The sequence below is a fragment of the Podarcis tiliguerta genome (assembly GCF_965153285.1).
Source record: "Podarcis tiliguerta genome assembly, chromosome: 1".
NCBI classification, from domain to species: Eukaryota; Metazoa; Chordata; class Lepidosauria; order Squamata; family Lacertidae; genus Podarcis; species Podarcis tiliguerta.
Window position 1 is genome coordinate 127,011,911 of NC_139534.1, and position 15,084 is coordinate 127,026,994.

At 47.5% G+C, this 15,084-nt stretch overlaps 1 protein-coding gene across 2 annotated transcripts in view; it reads right to left on the bottom strand.

Moving 5' to 3' along the window:
• Positions 1-15,084, bottom strand: part of DAAM1 (dishevelled associated activator of morphogenesis 1) — a 180,917-nt gene that overhangs the window by 37,543 nt on the left and 128,290 nt on the right. For both annotated transcript variants that reach the window (XM_083434806.1, XM_083434805.1), the window contains exons 11-15: positions 13,552-13,690; positions 11,178-11,236; positions 10,017-10,204; positions 8,110-8,418; positions 6,403-6,510 (exon numbers count right to left, since the gene is read on the bottom strand). In XM_083434806.1, coding sequence (XP_083290932.1) covers positions 6,403-6,510; positions 8,110-8,418; positions 10,017-10,204; positions 11,178-11,236; positions 13,552-13,690 — 803 coding nt within the window. The remainder of the gene's footprint in view (positions 1-6,402; positions 6,511-8,109; positions 8,419-10,016; positions 10,205-11,177; positions 11,237-13,551; positions 13,691-15,084) is intronic.

Sequence of the window (15,084 nt, forward strand, 5' to 3'; positions counted from 1 at the left end):
GTGAGTCTTATAGAGCAAAAAATACGGTATATCCTTCCTCCCGGATATGATCTTTATGAATATAAAATATAATGAATATATAATGAATATATAAATATAAAAATAAAAAATATACTACAAAGTAATAAGAATAAAAATGTGCACCCCACCACTGAGACCATTCCATTATAACTACCCAACCTCCCAAGATTTCAGCACCTCTTGCGATGGTTTCCATTTTAACAGTACAAATTCTACAAAGACCTTCCATACCTCCTCAAAATCATTTCTCCTGCATATTCCCCGTCTTACCTTACTAAGGTAAAGGTAAAGGTACCTCTGCCTGTACGGGCCAGTCTTGACAGACTCTAGGGTTGTGCGCTCATCTCACTCTATAGGCCGGGAGCCAGCACTGTCCGCAGACACTTCCGGGTCACGTGGCCAGCGTGACAAGCTGCATCTGGCGAGCCAGAGCCGCACACGGAAACGCCGTTTTCCTTCCTGCTGGTAAGCGATCCCTATTTATCTACTTGCACCCGAGGGTGCTTTCGAACTGCTAGGTTGGCAGGTGCTGGGACCGAATGATGGGAGCGCACCCCGCCGCGGGGATTCGAACCGCCGACCTTTCGATCGGCAAGTCCTAGGTGCTGAGGCTTTAACCCACAGCGTCCCTCTTACCTTACTAGCACATGTTAATTTATCATTCATAGCTATCTCCCACACCCATCCCCAACACAGCACTGAAAATTCTATGCTCAGAGGCAGGTGCCTCGTCGCACTTTGGCGCGGTTTCTGAGTCCACTAATACCGCACATTTGCATTCGTCCTCTTTGCCAGAATTCTTAGATTACCAGGAGAATAAAGAGAGCCTAGTTATACATCTACGGATCCACCTAGATTTGGATGTCAAAGACGCTGGTGCCAAATATTTTGACTGCAGAGGCAACGGAAAGCACTTTTCTTAAAGGTTGCTTTCTGTTGCAGTAGTCGGTGAGTCATTAGAAGTTGGAACACACTCTCCTCTCCGCCCCGCCCCACCTGGGTGTATGTGTGCTTAAATCATGACAACGTGCTATAAATATTTCAAGTCGAAATTGTTGGGGGAATTTAAGCAATCAAAGCAACCCAGGGCATTAGAATTCAGCTCAGGGACTGGAATGCTGCCAGAGTCCGCTGGAAGTAAGAGCTTCTTGAACAATAAAACTGAGCTGTGTAAAAGCACAGCAGGAGGAAGGGGTGGGATGCTTCAGACATGATCAAGGTAAGTCAAAGAACTGCTCTGTTCTGCCTTGGTCGGACCACACCTGGAGTCCTGTGTCCAGTTCTGGGCACCACAATTTAAGAAGGATATTGACAAGCTGGAAGGTGTGCAGAGGAGGGTGACCAAAATGATCACGAGGCTGGAAACCAAGCCATATGAGGAACAGTTGAAGGATCCAGGTATGTTATCCTGGGTAAGAGGAGACTTGAGATATGAGAGCCACCTTCAAATATCACATAGAACAGTGATGGCCAAACTTGCCCCTCCAGCTGTTTTGGGACTACAGTTCCCATCATCCCTGACCGCTGGTCCTGTTAGCTAGGGATGATGGGAGTTGTAGTCCAAAAACAGCTGGAGGGCCAAGTTTGGCCATCACTGACACAGAAGATGGAGCAACCTTGTTTCCTCCTGCGCTAGAGGCTAGGACTCCAACCAATGGCTTCAAGTTACAAAAAAAGGAGATTCCATCAGGAAAAACTTTCTGACAGTAAGAGCTGTCTGACAGTAGAACAATCTCCCTCGGAAGGTGGTGGAGTCTCCTTCCTTGGAGGTTTTAAAGCAGAGGTTGGATGGACATATGTCATGGATGCTTTAGTGGAGATTCCTGCATTGCAGGGGGTTGGACTAGATGGCACTCGGGGTCCCTTCCAACTCCACAATTTTACAATCCTAGGACCAGTATCCCCCTATCCTTCTGGTGTCTGTAGACAATATGGGACAGCAGGGGTCATTTTGTACCCCATTAGATTAATACTGAGGGCGGGGGGAGAACCCCAATCATAAATATCAACAGATTCTGTGGGGTGAGGGTTTTTGTTCTTTGCTCATTTGCAGAATGAAAACTGGTAATGGCAAGAAGAAGAAGAGGAGGAGTTTGGATTTGATATCCCGCTTTATCACTACCCGAAGGAGTCTCAAAGCAGCAAACATTCTCCTTTCCCTTCCTCCCCCACAAAAAACACTCTGTGAGGTGAGTGGGGCTGAGAGACTTCAGAGAAGTGTGGCTGGCCCAAGGTCACCCAGCAGCTGCATGTGGAGGAGCAGGGAAGCGAACCCGGTTCACCAGATTATGAGTCTACCACTCTTAACCTCTACACCACACTGGCTGAAATTTGGGGACAGGAGACAATAAATTAGGAGACCCACGTTGCACACCTGCTTCTGTGCTAAATATATTTCAACCCACCTTCTTGGAAGCTGCCAAGTAAAAAGGCAGCCTTGTACCTGCACTTTACCTTTTGCCAAACACTCCTCAACGGCTTCATACCTGTAACCATTTCTCCATCTCCCAAGCATCAAGACCCGCCTCCCTCAACCTGGCACCTTTGAACTACAGCCCCCATCGTGCCCAGACCCAGAACATCCCAAGATCACCAGGCTGGTGTAGGCTGATCAAGAGCGATGAAGACCGAAAGTTGCTCTTTTGGACTTCAGTGCTTGGTAACTCTTGACATCTGATCTTGCTCCTAAGATGGTGGGTCATCCTTCCCTAGATTAGCATCAGGAAGAGATTAAACTTGCACCTTCTAAAGAGCTTACTGGTTGACGCTGCTTCTTCCCTGAAACTGTGTCTGAGTCCTCAACCTTCAGAGCACCAAAGGATTATTTCACCAGACTAGACAAAGCTGATTATTCTTCACATAAGCATCAGTTCCTCCTCTATACTCTGCTGTCGTTTACTTACACACAGAGACACACTTCCTTATCTACGCTTCAGATTCAAGGAATGGAACCAGGGAACCAGGCAGAGGGCCTTCTCGGTAGTGGCGCCTGCCCTGTGGAACGCCCTCCCACCAGATGTCAAAGAGAAAAAGAACTACCAAACTTTTAGAATACATCTAAAGGCAGCCCTGTTTAGGGAAGCTTTTAATGTTTAATAAGTTATTGTATTTTAGTGTTTTGTTGGAAGCCGCCCAGAGTGGCTGGGGGGACCCAGCCAGATGGGTGGGGTATAAATAATATATTATTATTATTATTATTATTATTATTATTATTAACCCTCTCTTCAAAACTGGGCTGGGGAGCCTGTGGCCCTTGAGATACTGCTGGACTACAACTCCCATCGGGACATGGGTGGTGCTGTGGGTTAAACCACACAGCCTAGGACTTGGCAGTCAGAAGGTCGGAGGTTTGAATCCCTGCGACGGGGTGAGCTCCCATTGCTTGGTCCCAGCTCCTGCCAGCCTAGCAGTCCGAAAGCACGTCAAAGTGCAAGTAGATAAATAGGTACCGCTCTGGCGGGAAGGTAAACGGCGTTTCCGTGCGCTGCTCTGGTTCGCCAGAAGCGGCTTAGTCATGCTGGCCACATGACCCGGAAGCTGTATACCGGCTCCCTTGGCCTATAGAGCGAGATGAGCGCCGCAACCCCAGAGTCGGTCACGACTGGACCTAATGATCAGGGGTCCCTTTACCTTTACCTTAACATTTACAACTCCCATCATTCCCAGAGCCTTTGGACATACTGGCTGCAGAGGCTCATGGGAGCTGCAGTCTAGCAACACCCGGAGATCCACAAATGCCCTACCTTGGATTTAAAAGAAATCCAAACCAACAGTCTGTGCACATGGATTCCTAAGCAAGGAAACAAAAGAAGAAAGCAGGTAGCAAACCAGTATAGAGTGCAAGTCAACCTGCAAATGCAAACCCGAGAGAAAATCTATACAGCTTTCTGTAGCGTGCTGCGGATATTTCGCAGGCGTATCGAAGCAAAGCCGCTTGTGTTACTGGGTTGGTCCCTGCAAACACGGCCGCTTGAGGTCCAGTTCAGACTTCACGTGAGAAATCAGCACTGCGACGTATCAAATGGAGACACCGGTTTGCAAACACTGTGTTGGGAGAGGCACGCAGCAAAGGATCTCTAAGGAGCTTTGATCTTTCACAGCTCCGTCGCAGCACCCTCCGGTGTTTACAAGCTGGCGACAACGGTGTACGCAGAGACCTACTTGCGACGCAGTGTGCATTGCCCAGGTGTGTCCTTAAGGAGAATATAAATAGCCTTCTGCACAGCTATCAGGATTAGTCTTCAATAGGAAAAATAAGAAGTGCTCTTCCCTTTGGCTGCCTGAGAATGTGAGAGAAGAGCCCTGGGGACAGTCGCTGGGGACACTTGCATTGGGAAAAAAGAAAGCATTTCCTTGTCAGAAGTGTACAGACCCACATGGCAGCTTCCTTACCTATTTCACTTGATGCATTGACACGAAACACATGTTTGCACAATTACCACGTCTACACAAGACTGTGTGTGTGTGGTTTGTCCAGCGTGAAAGTGCTTTATATGTAGCAAAATGTGCGAGAGGGTGCATTTGGAAATGTGGATTTCACGAACTGTGTTTGTGTGATGTATACATTCAGAGCAGGAGAGGGGGCTTAGATGCCTAAAACTGGGAAATTTGGTGACTGTGGGCAGGTTGAGATGGCAGAGCAGTCTCTGCTCATTCTTGACTTCCTGGTTTAATCAGCAACTCCTTTGCAGAATGATTCTTGGGTGCAGAGCTGTTCGACAGTGGAACGGTCTCCCTCGGGAGGTGGTGGACTCTCCTTCCTTGGAGGTTTTCAAGCAGAGGTTGGATGACCATCTGTCATGGATACTTGTTCCAAGTACAATTCAAAGTGTTGGTGCTGACCTTTAAAGCGCTGAACGGGCTCGGTCCAATATACCTGAAGCAGCGTCTCCACCCCCATCGTTCAGCCCAGACGCTGAGATCCAGCGCCGAGGGCCTTCTGGCGGTTCCCTCATTGTGGGAAGTGAGGTTACAGGGAATCAGGCAGAGGGCCTTCTCGGTAGTGGCGCCCACCCTGTGGAACGCCCTCCCATCAGATGTCAATTTTTAAAAGACATCTGAAGGCAGCCCTTTTTGGGGAGGTTTTTAATATTTAATGCTGTATTGTTTTTAAACACTCGATTAGGAGCCGCCCAGAGTGGCTGGGGAAACTCAGCCAGATGGGCGGGTGTAATGGTTCTAGGGGTTGCTCATGCGTAAATTGGTGCCAACACCTGGCTTGGCTGCCAAACTGAACCTTTTCTGTCCGGACAGCCACTCACCCGTGGCTGACTCAATCGCTGGCAGAATCCGTGAGTGGGTGTTTCTTAAACTTCTTCCAGCAAAGAAGTTCTTTGACGTCTAGTCTCCGTCTACTCTCTCTGCGTGAAAGCCTTCTGCACAAGGAGAGCGTGGGCAACAGAGGACCCCTACTCTCCCCGTTGGTCCCAGGCAAGGAGTCATGGGACCGCCTCGCCGCTTCCCCCACCTGCCCCCCTTCTCCACTGGTGCTACGCTGATTCTCTTCCCCAGAAGATGGGCTGCTCCTCCCGAACCCTGGATGCTCTCTGGAATCCCTCTGGCTTTTGCGCTCTCCCTCCAGTACTGATGGCAGTTCCCTGACAGCGGGGTATAAATAATAAATTATGTTATATATATATATTCTATTATAACTTAGTCATTGTGGCTGGTATCCACTGAATAGTCTCGTCCTCCATGCCTTTGCCCAATCCTCTTTTAAAGCCACCCAAAATGGTGGGCATCACTACTTCCTGAAGCAAGTTCCACAGTTTAACTATGCACCGTGTGAAGAAATGCTTTCTTTTATCTGCCGTGAATCTTCCAACATTCACCTTCTACGCTTGGGCCCAGTGTTCTCCTCTTTCTCTACACGAGACATAATTTCAGACAACTCTATCAAATCTCTTCTTGTTTTCCTTTTCTATAAAGTAGAACGCACCAAACAACTTACATTGCGAATAGTTCAGAGAAATTACAAACAGCTAAGAGAATAAAGTTGTCATTCAGATACGCAACTGAAAACGTATTCTCGAAATTGGGGGTGCGCGGGATGATTCCCATGCAGTTAAATCTGTGGTTAGTTTTTAGCCATTCCCAGCAATGTTGTTACTCGTCACTTGAGCACAGCATGCATTGCCTCTCAAAACGCTGTCACACGGCCCACACGTCTCCCAAGACCTCCCCTGTCAGGCTAAGCGCCCACCATCAAAATCACCAACACGGACATGCCCAGAGGCGTTCAGTTGACAGGACGAATTAAAATGGTGTTACACAAGTAAATGAAGGATGGTAAAAATAAAAGCCAAAATGTTGCATTCCAATGATCACCCGACGGAGGTGGTTTTGGACCATCTTACAAAACACACGTTGGCAGTACTCTACCTGCTGCCTTTGGTAAGCGGAGAATGTCCTCTCAAGGTCTTCGAGGTCTAGCACCTTGAACACCTTTGCGTCATCAATGCCAGCCCATACGGTGCCTTCCAGCTTGTTCTGGGAAGAAGGGAAGAGGATGGGGTAAGCACCACTTATCCCATACAAGCCGCCATTTTGTAAACTGAAACCATACGCTATAAACTTATGGACTATGCAGAAGTGGCGAAACTTACCGGAAGAATAAGAAATCAAGATAACAAACTTTTTATCAAAGAAGGGAAATGGTCTATTGCATATTTACGGACAAACTGTAAACAGATAAAAACACTGGCAGGGTTATTGTAATAACCTGCAGCTACATAAGAGTAAATATTTAAAGAAGATAAATAAATAAGTTAAGCTAATTTGGATATGCAGAAGATGTTAAAAATAAATTTAAGGAACCGCAGAAAGAGGGGGAAGGATGCCAAGTTTTAAAATGTCAAAATGATTGTAAAATCAATGAAATGTATATATCTGAAAAGTGTGTGTATATATATATATATATATATATATGCTTTCGTAGATTTTCACGGGATTTTCACCTGCATATATATATATATGCAGGTTTTGGTGTCCTCGGGTGTCTTCCCGTGTAAAAGTTGGGGTGTCTAGGCGACGTTTCGACGAGGTCTCACTCGTCATCTTCAGGCTGGTGCTTTCGGCTTCTTGTTACTGGAACAGAGCAGGATCTCAGTGTTTGAGTTCCTATAAATACTGTTGAGGAGGTGTGGTGTATAGCCTCCAATGTTCTGGGCAGAGAGGAGGTTCCCAGGCTAGTGTGCCTTTTCTTCTTTTGTTCCTTAATTACTTGAGGGATATCTTGAGTGATTTCTTGAGTGATTTCCTGAATCCCACTTAGGTGGGTCATTAGGTGTGGATTAGTTGCTAAAGCCTTCGTGTCTTGAACTCTTGAACTTTGTGAAGAGTTTTTCTGAGAAGATGGCTATACTGCACTTGGTTGTGCTCTGGCTTGGCTTCGTGTATAGGGGCGAGCTGTGGTTTTGTGGCCTGTGCCAGCCAGATCTGTGTAGGGATTGCAGGGGGGTGCAGCATCCGGAGGTGCCACCCTGGTTTGGCTACTGGATGGTGTCTGTAATTTATCTGTGGAGAGGGTCTGGGTTTGGGTCTGGTGTGGTTGATTGGTGATGGCGTCCCCAACTTTTACACGGGAAGACACCCGAGGACACCAAAACCTGCATTCCTGTACCCGTGAAAATCTACGAAAGCAAATATATATATATATATATATATATATATAAATAAACCATATGCTATGGGAACAGAGTCCCTTGTCAAGGTCACCTTTGCCTTAACACACAAATTTGGGTGGATTTGCCAGAGAGGGATAAAATGTCTCTCTCTCTGTCTCCAGAATAGTCCATTTAGTCCAGAATTCTGCTTCAAGCAGAAGACAGCAGGATGCCACAGGGAAGATGGCGGCCCCAAAGCCCAACTAGTCCAGCACCCTATTCTCACAATGGCTGCCTAGATCCCTGTGGGAAGCCCGCAAGATGGACCACAGCTTCCACCAGCCCCAACCAACACGGCCGTGCATGGCTAGGTCCAACCGAAACACCTGGAGGCCACCAGCCAAACTACAAGTTGACGATGGCCACAGAGGAGGACCGCACAGCCAGAAGCACTGATTCACACACCATGGAAGAAGCTCCTTACCTCAGGCAACTTGGACCAGTTGAAGGACTTGAGAGCGTTTGTGGGCTGCGGGATGTTTTTCCTCTTGAGCCCTGATCCCAAGGGTGCTCCCGGGGCTGGGGTGAGGCCGCCAAGCGGAGGTGGCCCTGGTGGAGGAGGCGGTCCACCGGGAGGCGGTGGCGGCGGAGGCGGTGGTGGGAGGACCCCGCCAGGAGGTGGTGGTGGCGGAGGGACCGGGAGAAGAGAACCTATGGAAGCTGCTGGTAAGGGGCCCCCAGGAGCACCTGGTGGCAGAGGGGGCCCCCCCGGGACAGGAGCGCATATTGCTCTCTGGAAGAAAAAGAGGGGAGAGAGAACATACGGTCACTGCAAGGAACCTGAAAAATATACAGTCATACCTCGGGTTACAGACACTTATCGTTGCATTTTTTTGGGTTACTTCCAGGTTTAGGGGTCACGCCTGTGCAAAAGCGCTAAATCGTGCCTTGTGCATGTGTAGAAGAGCTGACTCGCAACCTGAGTGTGTGCAGACGCGCCACTGCGGGTTGCGAACGTGCATCCCGCACGGATCACGTTGGCAACCTGAGCGTCCGCTGTATAAGGAAGTTAGATGGCATTCAGCCTACCAGTGATGGATCCAAAAGACAAATTGCCAGGGAAATTGAAAATGAAGAAGAGAAGAAAGGTTTGACGTAGAGAAAGTGAGGAATCTCCACCTTGCATTTGGGATGTGAGGGACAGCAGCAACAGGGAAAGGAAAGTGGGGAAGAGGTTCCTCAAGCCCAAGGGTGAAGAAGCTATGGTTCTCTAGATGTTGCTGGATTACAACTCCTTGATCATCCTTGATCATGCCAGGAGGAGCTGATGGGAGTTGACAATCCTACAGAATCTGGAAGGCACTGTGTTGGCTACTCCTGTCCTAGCTTAGCGCCTTCCCCCATAATGTCTAATTTATCCCAAAATTGCAAGGAGTGCAGAAAACTAGTTTAGAAAATCATGCTGGGGCTGTCAAAGATGCTGTGAGAAAACTCTTCTGTTTTAACAGAGGACATCTCCGGTGGCTTTCCTTCACTACTGGATAACCTTAGCTTCTCTTCTCCTGGGACTGATGGCACAGCACCCAGAGGCAAACTTGGGTCCCAGAACCTTGGCTGACTGCTGGTGTGAGCCTGTCCTCATTGAAGTCAAGAGGCAAGGGTCCGTGCTATAGGAAGTCACCTTCACCACTGGGATCCCATAGCAAAATAATGCACTGCTCCACAGTCAGATGATATTCCTGAAATATACTGGATGCCCAACGACACCAAGGAATTACCACCTTCTCCTTCACAGAAGTGTTCAACTTTCGGCCCCTAGATGTTGTTGGACTACAACTCCCATCATCCCCAGGCAGATTAACCAAGAGGAAACATGCTAAACCAGTCAAACCAGTTTCTTTGTTAAGGTAATGCCTATAGCCCTCAGCTAATTACCTACACACCATCAACATCTTAAAGAGTGAGCTCTGTTGCCATAGAGACAAGTGGGCGGGTCTCTTCCCGCCTCACCTGGCTAGATGCCAGGACATCCTAGGATGGGGAACAATAGGTGAAGGGATCTGTGCATCTATGAGTTGGGCTGATGCTGGAGACACAGAGGCTTGGGATGTTCTGTCCTGGACCCAAATTTCCCTGGAAATCTAACAGGGAGGCAAGATCTGCTGGCGTGTTAATGCAGTGAACCCCTCCCTCCTACGCTCAGGTTGTGTATATGTGTAAATGAAACCATATACCCTAAAGACACCACAGTCTCCATTGACCTTCGTTCCAAGGAAACTGAACCCAGGGGAAACATGGGAACCTCTGGAGTCTTGCTGCTCGGAGACTGGGATTGTGTGCGACACTAGCTAATGGTGAGATCTGGCCCAATCCCACGTTAGATGGCCTCACCCTGCTCAGTTCGTGGATCTGCGCCGTGAGGTCTGCCACTTGCTGCTTGACTTGTTTATGCTCCGACAGTTCTTTTTCCAGCTTCTCCTTCATCTTATTCAAGGTCTGCATCATCTCCTCCTTCTCCTGGGTCTTGACGTCACATTCCCGCTCTTTCTTTTCCAGCTTCTGCTGGAGCTCATGATGTTCTTTGTGATAAGAAAAAGGGAGGGGAGATTAAACTGTTTGAAAGGTCAGTATTGTCAACACTGGCTGGCAGGAGCTCTCCAGGGCTTCAGAGAGGGGGCATTCCGAGCCACCTTCTGCAATCCAGAGCTGATGCTCTGCCACTGAGCCACATCCCCTCTTCAAGCTTCTGATTTCCTGCTGCTCCTGCTCCTGATTCTTTGAATTTGCTCCTTTCTTGATAAGGATTACCTCAGGAAGTTGTGAACTCTGGTTCCTCCCACCCACAGAAAGCCCACGTCTCCCTCCGAGGAATGCTCAAGGAAGGTGAAACTGTTTGTCTGTGTAGCAGATGTCTTGATTACGGCCAAAGGGAATAAACTTGTGTCAATTAACCAATTGCCTCCAACTCCACACTATAGAGGTTCTAGCTTCCGTGATCCTCAACCCCAATGACCACCCCCACACGACCCTCAAAGCTCAGGCTTACTACTTAACCTGTTCTAACTCCTGTCCACATGGCTAGGAGGAATCTGGGCCTCCCGCCTCCATTATGTCACTTTCTCTCACAACCATAATTTGCCTTAACCAGAGTGAGGCCACAGCTGCATCTAGCTTAGAAGCCCAACTGAGGTTGGCTCTCCAGAACTTCAAGCATATTTTTTTCTCCCACCCGAGTCCTAGCTGCCCAAGATCCTTTGAACCTGGCGCCTTAAGCAAACCACTCCACCATTTCCTCCTTTCTCCTACATGGTATGCTTCACCAAAGGCCTGGTTGCCATGGTAACCCTTCATGGATGGTTGGGGAACACAAGGCCCTGCTGCTGGACTCCAGCACCCATCAGCCCCAGTCAGCATCACCAGCAGCCTTGTAAGATGGGATCTGGAGTCCACCTACACCTCAGAAGGCCACTCCTTCCTCATCCTTGATCTGCTTTACCATACACCTATCCTTCTGGCTTAGGCCGGAATGTTTGTTTATTTTTCATCAGTCACCTTTTCTCATCTTTTCCGCTTGTTCTTTCCATTGCTTCACTTCATTTTCATTAACCAGCCTGGAAAGAAAACAAACCATGAAAACAATAAGCACCACATACAATAGGAAACGAGGATTAAGGAAAGCCTGAGGTTTTCACCCATATGCATTTGCTCAATTTGTCTAATTCCCTCCCACAAAAGCTTCTACAATGGCAACGTTTTGCTTCTGGGTCGCTAGGCCTAAGGTTGGGCTCACTCGGTATTGCCAGGTTATTTTCCAGGAGCATTTAAGACAGCCTTTCTCAACCTGTGGGTCCCCAGATGTTGTTGGACTACAACTCCCATCACCCCTAGCTAGCATGACCAGTGGTCAGGGATGATGGGAGTTGTAGTCCAACAACATCTGGGGACTCACAGGTTGAGAACCACTGATTTAAGAGATTAGGAGGAAATCTAGACACTTTCTGAACCACTACAATGCTATGAATCTTTACCAACACCACTCCTTATGGTAGGGTTGCCATATGTCTGGATTTTCCTGGACATTACCAGGATTTCAAAGGCAGAATTGACGTCCCGGGGGGGGGGGTGTTTCGGAAATCAATCCTGGATCAATCGAAAAATCGCATTTTTGCAAAAGCTTAACAATTTTGGTGTCTTCCTAAAGAAAGCTCAACAAGTTTCAGGGTGTCCTGGTTTTTTATTTTCGAAATATAGCAACCATACCTTATGGGATGAGGTTATCAGCCATGAAATGTTGGCAAACGAAAGCAGACTCTTGATAGGGAAGAAAGGTGTTTGGAAACTTTTCAAGGTGGCCGTTCTCTTACAGGGTTAGAAACAGGTTATGCTAAATGAATGAAGCGGACTGGGAGAATGAAAAATAGGAATTGCTTTTTCTGAATGTAACAAGGGCCATGGGAAGCATAAATGCATGGATAACTTCTGGAATTAACTGCTCAAAAAGGAGATCAGAAGAAGCACTCAACCAACCTGTCCCGTCAATGTGAGGATTTCCACAAATTTGGGCAACACCTTAGAACAGATTTATGGGGTGCATAGGGGGAGAATATTCTGTTGCTCAAACAGAAATCCATGCAGGGAAAAACATTCATTTAGCCCTGTGCTAGAGTTCGTTCCAGATAAATTCATGGTTGGCCTATCACCTATGATGGCTAAAAATGGACTTTCCATGGTTCAGAACAGTAGCGGAAAGTGGTAGGGCAGGAAACAGGGAGTCCAATAGCAGGTGGCGCTAGAGGCAATGGCAGGCATGGACAACCAATGCTAGTTTTGCCTCCATCGGCCTCCCTACAGAGGTTACAAGGGCAATACTGAGACCAAGGAAGAGGAAGTTGACAGGCAGTGGCCCCCACCCCTCAACTGGTTGTAAGCCAGAAGGCAGGCAGGGTGCGAGAAGCTAGTTGAGAGGAAGACCAGCTTCTACTGATCCAGAGGTTGGACACTATTTATTGCTGGTTGGTCAGGGCCAACGGTGTGGAGAGGTCTTGTACTACTGACTTGATGTACAACATATGGGCATCCTGGAGCCATCTTGTTGGCAGCTATGGAGAACAGGTCTAGATGGACTTTTTGGACCCTATTCAGCAGGACTCTTCTTACCTCCTTAATTTTATACCACAGAGCCTCATGCCCTCAAAACACAGTTTGTGCAGGCAGGGACCGGTTTTCGGAGAGGTTACATTCTGGATCCCTGTACACACCGGCCGGGCCTGAATAAGGCTGCCCCATTCCACCCCTGCTCATTTTGGTGGCATTTTTGGGTCACTTCCAGGCTTGGTCTGGTGTGTGCATGCGTGGTCATACACATTTCAGACCAGAATAAATTGGTCGCTGCCTGTATTTGTGATCACAGGGAACATACGTTCACAGTTATCCAGGGAAACACAAAGGATTAAAACTGAATGCCTCGCCCCCAACTGAGGACGGAGGAAGGAGAAAAACCCATCCCTGTTTTAGACTTATGTACAGTGGTGCCTCGCAAGACGAAATTAATTCGTTCTGCGAGTTTTTTCGTCTTGTGAATTTTTCGTCTTGCGAAGCACGGTTTCCCATAGGAAATGCATTGACGGTTTCCCATAGGAATGCATTGAAAAAGGCGCAAGACGTTTTCGTCATGAGAGGCATTCGTCTTGCGAGGTACCACTGTAGACCATATAATCACGGTTGGTTGGGATCTCTAAAAATCATCCAGCTCAACCCCCATGTCAATGCAGGAAACCCAACTTGCAAGCACGTGATTTTTTTTAAAAAAAAGACGTCCAAAAAGCAAAACACACACCAAATACAGAATAAAACCAGGAAAGAAAGAGCGAAAGAAAGTCTTCTAATTTAGCATTTGGTTCAGAAGGAGGGCAGAAGAGGGCCTTACATTCGAACTACGTTCTTAATATTAAAGTTCTCCAGGGGTGTTGAGTCTGGGTCCTGCCCTTTGTCGTTCTGAATAACTATTTGTTGTATGATGCGGTCGAGCAGCAACCAATAATGGACCGTGTTGCCATTTCTCTTATCTAAAGGAGGCGGAGGAGAGAGAGAGATTAACAAAGACTTTCACACGGGAGAATGCATGCTAGACCCCCGCAGCAGAGACCCAGCGGTTTTTGCTGAAATTCCTGATGCTTCCACGTTTCAAACACAAAACCATTCCAAGACTGTAGAGGCAGCTATGCAAAACATTTAAGGAAGCAGCTCTCAAGGGACCTCTTTTGGCAAGGACGGAGGGGCCTTGGGAGAGTTTGGCATCTTTCAAAACGCTTCTGCAATTAAGGCAGATGCTTGCATACGAATGTGGATCTGGGCAACCGTTAAATTCAGGTGAGATGTGGAGGGAAAGGTGGTCTGTGTGTGTGTGTGTGTGTGTGTGTATCTGTGTGTGTCAGACAGGATGAAAAGTAGCAAGTGACATCGTGGAAACATACGGGATTTAAATAAATAAAAATAAAAATATTTAAGAGTCTATGGGATTACCCCAGCACACAACTTTTGAATCAAATATCAGGGAAGTAAATCACACAAGAAGCTGAGCTAGATATGGGGCTTCTAGGAAAACTCAGGCAAACCCACAGCAATTGGATGTAATTGAGAAAATCTTCCATACAGATGATTGCAATGACAGCAGAGCCTGAACGTATTTCCTGGAGGCTCCAGGGGGGTTGTGTAAAAATAAGCAAAAGCCCAAAATCCATTGTTTATGAAATTTGTTGCTGTTGTTTGGGATAGCAGCTGTCTTGTTCGAGGGAAGAGGAATGGCACACAATCAATTTAAGCTACCTCTTACGTTGTCAGAGAACTCAGCAGCTTCCATTGTGTTCCCGTGAGCGGAACTTTGCTCATGCTGACATGAGTGGGGTGTGTGTGTGTGTGTGTGTGTTTTTCAAGGATTTCTCCTCTTCACCCCCACCTCGTAGCCCCTTGAAAACCTGTTCCAGGGAGTTGGGGAGATCCTCTAGAACAGAACAGGAAGTGGCTGCAAGGAGGGAAGGGGGAAATGGAGCATAAATCGCCTCTAGGCTTCCACTTCCTTCAGTGGGAAGAGGCTTTGCTAGATTACATTTTCATTGCAAATGAGAAGCACCGAAGTTTTGACTTTGCAGATTTTAACATATATTCATGCTGGTGTATGCAAGATGGTGTATTCATGGTTGTAGGGGAGGAAGAGGGTTTGTTTTTTGGGGGGGTGGGGAGATAATTAGGGGTTGCATCTAGCAAACTCATCCCATTCTTGGAAGGACTTCTGTTTTCCTTTGTTACATTTGTTATTAACGACTGAAAGAGCCGGTTCCAAAATATTCCTGTGCAAACACCAGGCTCAATACAGTGGTGCCTCGCAAGACGAAAAGAATCCGTTCTGCGAGTCTTTTCGTCTTGCGTTTTTTTCGTCTTGCGAAGCAAGCCCATTGGCGGA